The sequence below is a fragment of the Phaethon lepturus genome, unplaced genomic scaffold (genome assembly GCF_000687285.1).
Source record: "Phaethon lepturus isolate BGI_N335 unplaced genomic scaffold, ASM68728v1 scaffold47326, whole genome shotgun sequence".
Classification (NCBI taxonomy): Eukaryota; Metazoa; Chordata; class Aves; order Phaethontiformes; family Phaethontidae; genus Phaethon; species Phaethon lepturus.
Genome location: NW_010544976.1, coordinates 32,140 through 38,139, shown reverse-complemented (window position 1 = coordinate 38,139; position 6,000 = coordinate 32,140). Strand labels below are relative to the sequence as shown.

Genomic DNA, 6,000 nt, shown 5'->3' with positions numbered 1-6,000 from the left:
GGCCGCCGCCTGCCCCCGCCCCACCGGGGCCTCCCCGCCGGTGCGTTGGTGTTGGCCGCTCTCGGTTCCTCTGCACGGAGACTCCTCTCTCGGGCAGAGGAGCCCTGGGAAGGAAGAGCCGGTAATGCCTGAAGGGCTGCAGGTGGTCAAAGTGGTGGGGGGAGCAGAACCAGGGGGAAAAATAACGCCTAGTAAGTACCGGGGGGGTTGCTGGCAATGGCAGACCCATCCAGTGTTAGAACAACTAGTCACAATTAGCATGAGCTGCAACAGAGGCATCTTGTCACTCACCTTTTTAAACCTTGTTCTAACGTGGTTATTATTCTGCAACATGGAGCAACACCTCTGGCCCCATCATCATGTGAGAATGAACTCACAGGCTGCGTTTTTTGGAAGCCTTGAGTTACGTAAGCTGAAGGAGTGAAGACACTGAGGAAGGAATGTGTGCTAAAAGATGAGGAAGGAGAAAAGTAAAGTTCAGTGTGAGAGAAATAAGGTATGGGTAAAAGGTAGGAATGCATTTAAGATCAGCTCTTGCTGCATAGCGTCTCCCTCTGGCTTTTGTCGTATTTATATCGAGTAAAATTCTCTCTTCAGGGTCCACTGTTTTGGGGGTGATGTTGAGAAAAAGGCAGCCGCATGAAAAGATGTGATTTTTTTCAGAGTTAATGCCTGTGTATTAGGCTCATCCATGTCACCACTTTTAAAGATTTTCAGTAATTTTTTTGAAACCTTAAGTTTTTGGCAGCACATGACTGTGGAACAACTATAGCTTTGCTGGAAAAAAAGGGTCCTTCTACCTTCTCTGATCATGAAGACAATTTTAGAAAGTTGATCCAGAGAGTCTCATCCAGAGAAAACAGAAGCCAAATAAGAAGCAAAACTTAATTTGCTTTATGTAAGTCTCCCGAGCTGTAAAACAGGGTGGAAGATTGTTCTATGTCTAAGACAGGTCTGACTACTGTGTAAAATACTAAGCACCCTGAGCTGAACAGTAATATAAGATGCATCCCTTGTGCAAAGAGAAAGATTTTCTCTTCATCCTTCACAGTACTCCAGGTCTTCAGCTATTCTCTTTCTGATAAACTCAGACTTTCAACATATTTTGGAGTGGCTTTCCCAGTTTTCCAAAGGCTAGTTTAGTCATCCCCCATTTGAAAATAAAATTTCATAAGCGGTTCCATTAGGTCAACCATCTGATAGCTGAACTGGCTTAAACATGGCATCTTGGTTTGATATCTCTCCAGTAGATCAGGTCTTTCCTCTCAGCACCATTACATGTAAGCCCACTTTTTGACTTGTACAGGCATTTCCCCATGCATCTGCATACACAGCTTGATGAAATTCAGACTCGGTTTGTGGCAACTAGAGGTTTGTCTGACTTCAGTGAGAACAAGATTTCTCCTACTGCATTTATTTTTGTATAACCTATAAAAAGATAATGAAGATGGAAAGCAGGCATAAACAAACATTGGTCAGAGGCAGCAATTTATTTCCATTCCAGCTTCACTACAGTTCAGCAATATGCAATATGATTATGCACACTACATATTTGATATTCCTTACCCAGTGCTTTCAGCATCTGCAGTTCTTACTTTGGGCTTTCAGGAGGATGACTGACATGCAGACCATAACAGCAATCTCTGAACTGGCCAGCTAGCAGCTGAAAGATCATAGAATGGTTTGGGTTGGAAGGGACTTTAAAGATCCTCTAGTTCCAACGCGACTGGCATGGGCAGGGCCACCTTCCACTAGAGCAGGTTGCTCAAAGACCCATCCAGCCTGACTGATCAAGACAGTGAATCGGAGCATTACCATTTTCCCAATATTTCTTTTCTTGCTTCTGCTGAAACTCGTTCATGCTCTCATTTTCTGTTTTGTCAAAGTAATGTATTTCTCTAAGATCTACACAAGTTTAAGACACTCCATGTCATGTAAATACTTCTGACTATTACGTTTTCCAACCTAGTGATTCTGTGATTCTGTGTGATTCTGTGATTACTCATTTTTTCTCACTGTCAAGCAGCTGGAATCATCTCAGGTTCAAAATATTTTTCCTTACCTCAAAAACCTTCCTGAGTTTCACAGGAACAAAAGTAGAGGACAGCAGTGACAAGCCCAAGCAGTTAACAGGACAAGGAGTCCCATTTTCTTTTGAATACTTACAGTTATGGTGACTCCACCACTTCCCTGAGCAGCCTGTTACAATGTTTGATCACCCTCTCAGTAAAGAAATTTTTCCTAATATCTAGTCTGAACCTCCTGTGGTGCAACTTGAGGCCATTTCCACTCATCCTATCACTAGTTACTTGGAAGAAGAGACCAACACCCACCTCACCACAACCCCCTGTCAGGTAGTTGTAGAGAGCGAGGTCTCCCCTCAACCTCCTCTTCTCCAGACAAAACAACCCCAGTTCCCTCAGCTGCTCCTCATCAGACTTGTGCTCCAGACCCCTCACCAGCTTCATCGCCTTTCTTCAGACACGCTCCAGCACCTCAATATCCCTCTTGTAGTGGGGGGGGTACAGTTCCAGTTCATCAGATACCTTGTTTGCATGTCTTGCTCACAGTCTGGTTACTACATCTGTCTACTTCCGCCTAACTCTTAGCTGCAAATCTTTTCCCTGTTGGTGTTTAAATACACCTTTCCCTTTCCTACTGCAGAATCCTGCTAACAAGATGATGTGAGTGAAGTGGAGAAATGCCAGGGATCAATTGGCTCAGCTTGTACAATCAGAAGCTAAAACTATTTGCAGATCAGAAAGCTGAAGCAAGGGAATGCTCAACAGGTCAAATGAGTTGAACTTTTGAGGTCATATATCCAGGTGGTTTCAGCTGGCGTGTCTTGGAAATCGGTGGATTTCCAAGCTAAACACCTGGCTGTGAGTCTGTCAGATGGTCTTTAGTTTAAAAAGGGTGAAAGGTAAAGTGGCCAACAAAGAAAGAAATGTGGAGAAAGCTGGCCAGAGGTCTTGGTGAAAGGCTAGTGGGAGGGCTGGAAACCTGGGTTGCACCGATGAGGAGGATTCAGCATGCTTGGTGTAGATACCTAATGCATACCTGCCTTTCAGCTACCCTCTAGCACTCAGTCTCAAGAAGTGCCAACGTTATCTTTATAGCCAGTGGAGGAAGATGCCTGTCTCCACAAAGAAGTCCTGTTCACCTTTCCTAGGGATCACAGGCAGATGGAAAGGATCTTCCTCAGAGGTCTGCAAAAACAGACCATTGCTTGTGTGTACTGTGGAAAGGTGGCACCCAAAATGAAGTGTATGTTAGGTGCCTGAATGAGAAGGGGTTTCTTAATCCACATTTGCCAAGAAGGCTGAGAAGAGGTTGTTGAAGTGTTGCCAGTTTAGGGCTCAGGCAGCTACATACGGCACAAACATCAAAGGGGAGATGGCAGCAACCCTTACTCATTTACTCCTCCTTCCAGTTTTGCTCTTTCTATCACCTGCAGAAACAGTCTCATTACTTTCACCCTTCAAGTGCTTCCTGCTATAGTTACCTTTTTTCCTCCTTTCAACTCTGCACCTTGCTTTATGTCTAACTGTCTCAGGAGCTGAGGGGGGGGAAAGAAAAGAAAAAAACCAAGACCTGAGGGCAGAAATTTTCCAGGTTGCCAGGAGAGAGATGTTACTTTATGATTCAGTGCTTATTTGTACTGTGAGGGCTGGCTTTAGGGACTTAGTGGAAATCAGACACATTTCACCCAGCCAGCTGTGCAGTCTTACTTCTGTTTTTCTTGTTTTACGTGCAACGGTGGGGGCATGGTTACTGTATGGTCCTTTAAGGCTAAGAGGTGACTTTTCAAGTTGCAGTCCCTGCAGAAAGGCTCATATAAAGCACTCCGGAGAAGTGATGCCTGTGAGGCACGGGAAGCTTTCCCACACTGCTCCTTGTGCATAACGGGAATGACATTTGCTCCTCCTGCCAGGGCTGGGAGCTGGCAAGCGAGCTGCCCTGGCTGTATGGGCTCCTGGGGCGTGACAGAGCCAGGGGGGTATGGAGGAGGGAGAGGGCAGGAGAACGCCATGGGCTTACTCTTCCTTGCCCTCCACCTCCCGCGTCTGCTTTCCTCAAAAGGGTGGGAATCGCTGCCTTGTTTGCTTCCCAGAGGGGAAGGAGCACAAGGCTGTAATGGCAGCTGAAGGGAAAAAGCATCTAACCAGGCTCTCATTATGAGCTGCTGGGATGCAAAAATCCACATCAGGAAGGCTCAGGAGAGTCTCCAGTGAGTATGCCAGATCAAATACAGCCTGTCCTGGAGAGAAGGGAAAGGGAAGACTAGATCTTGAGTCCTTGGGTGAGCTGAGCACAGGCTTTAAAGGCAAGTTGAAGGACTTGATTTTGCTATTGCTTTGAGCAGGAGCAAGGGCTGCTTGGGGAGTGTTTCTGACCTGGACATCTCCTTAGTGCCCATGGGAGGGATGGTGCTTCGTTATCCTCCAGCTCGCAACGGGCAAATGCTGGCCTGCAGCTGCAGGGTTTGGTGCCGCAGGGCCCTTTCAGAGACACTGATGTAGAAATGGCAGGAGGGGAGCTTGTATTTTGTAACGTGGTTTCTGAAGGAGCCTGCATAACACATAGAAGCTTTTGTCTTCAGACTTTTTCTGCAGTGTTATGGGACATACTTATAAAGTGTGATCTATCTGTGCTGTTGAAAGTTTCTCTGAATACTGCTTTCACTCACTTCCAGTACACAAATGCAGAGTTTGCAAATGCACGTTACATCTGCGTATTCCTTTTGCCTTTTTTTTAAATGTAATCTTTCTACAGTTCTGTTGTATTTTATTTTATTAAGATTGTTATCCCTAACCAGAGAGATAGACATGATTACATATGTTTTCTATTTCTGTTTTACAGTTCTTGTTATGACAGCAGTTGCTTTCACTTCTGCAATGAATCAAAATACATCTGAGATTTCATGTATGTTTACCAGGCAGAAGGACGAAGGTTCAGGAACACCAGAGGCATCAGTGTCTGCTAAGGTAATCTAACAAAGAACAAGTTGCTTATAAGATATGCCAGTCCATTCCAGAAATACCTTCCCAGAAGCTTACAACACCCTAAATCTTTAGGTTGTGGGGATGTCACAGTCAAAATAACCAAGGTTAGGCCAAATATGACTACAGAAGGTTAGAAGGAAATACCTATCACAATTCATACTCTGAACTTGTAAATAGATAAGCACTAGTTTTCTCTAAAACTGGTCTTTTTTTTTTTTATTGCTGCTTTGATGCTGTCTCACATCAGTATGCCTGAATATTGCTGTCTATTGCTGCAGTTGTATCGATGTAAAAAGCTATGTACCCTTAAGGGGATTGACAAGGCGGTGATGTGAACCAGTGGCCAGACACGGCCGCAGCTGAACACTTGCCATGGTGTGTGTGTGCCACGGCTGCCGGGACTGATGGGGAAGCTGCACCACCCTCTGTTCCCACCACCAAAGCCCATAAATGCCTGCCTGGTCTAACCTTTGACTGAGACGTCAAAGCTGGATAGGGAATCAAGTATGAATTTTTTTTTTCTTCTTTTCTGACTCCAAGTCTTGAAAATGGCGGAGGTGGTGCAACTAAATTATAAAGAAGCTGAGAAATGCAATTAAAATATTCCCTGAGGATTCTTGTTTCAAGACAGTCTTATGAAATCTTTTTCATTCTTGGACAAATAAATAAATAATTCAGCTAACAAATGAAGATATACTAGTGAAAGATGTGCTGTCCTTGTATCAGACAAAGCAGAATATGGCTGTTATCTCCAGATATTTCCCAGATCAAGGGAAGGGATAAAAGAAGGAGCAAGGAATGGGAAGAACCAACTGGCCAAGCACAGTGTGGGGCAGAGGATGCAGTTCACTCTGTCCTTTCATAAACTTATACCAAATAAATTTCACCTACCGAAGTAAGGATGAAAATAAAAAATTTCACCCACCAAATTTAGGGCTACTCTTCAGATGGAGCTATTTGCTTGCCACCTTTTGTTGTAGCTAAGCTTAGAGAC

At 44.5% G+C, this 6,000-nt stretch overlaps 1 protein-coding gene across 1 annotated transcript in view; it reads left to right on the top strand.

The window, feature by feature from the left end:
* The first annotated feature begins 124 nt into the window (after nucleotides 1–124).
* Nucleotides 125–6,000, top strand: part of FLT3 (fms-related tyrosine kinase 3) — a 35,472-nt gene continuing 29,596 nt past the window's right edge. The window contains exons 1-2 of the mRNA XM_010288818.1: nucleotides 125–191; nucleotides 4,864–4,988. Of these exons, the coding sequence (XP_010287120.1) occupies nucleotides 125–191; nucleotides 4,864–4,988 (192 nt within the window). The remainder of the gene's footprint in view (nucleotides 192–4,863; nucleotides 4,989–6,000) is intronic.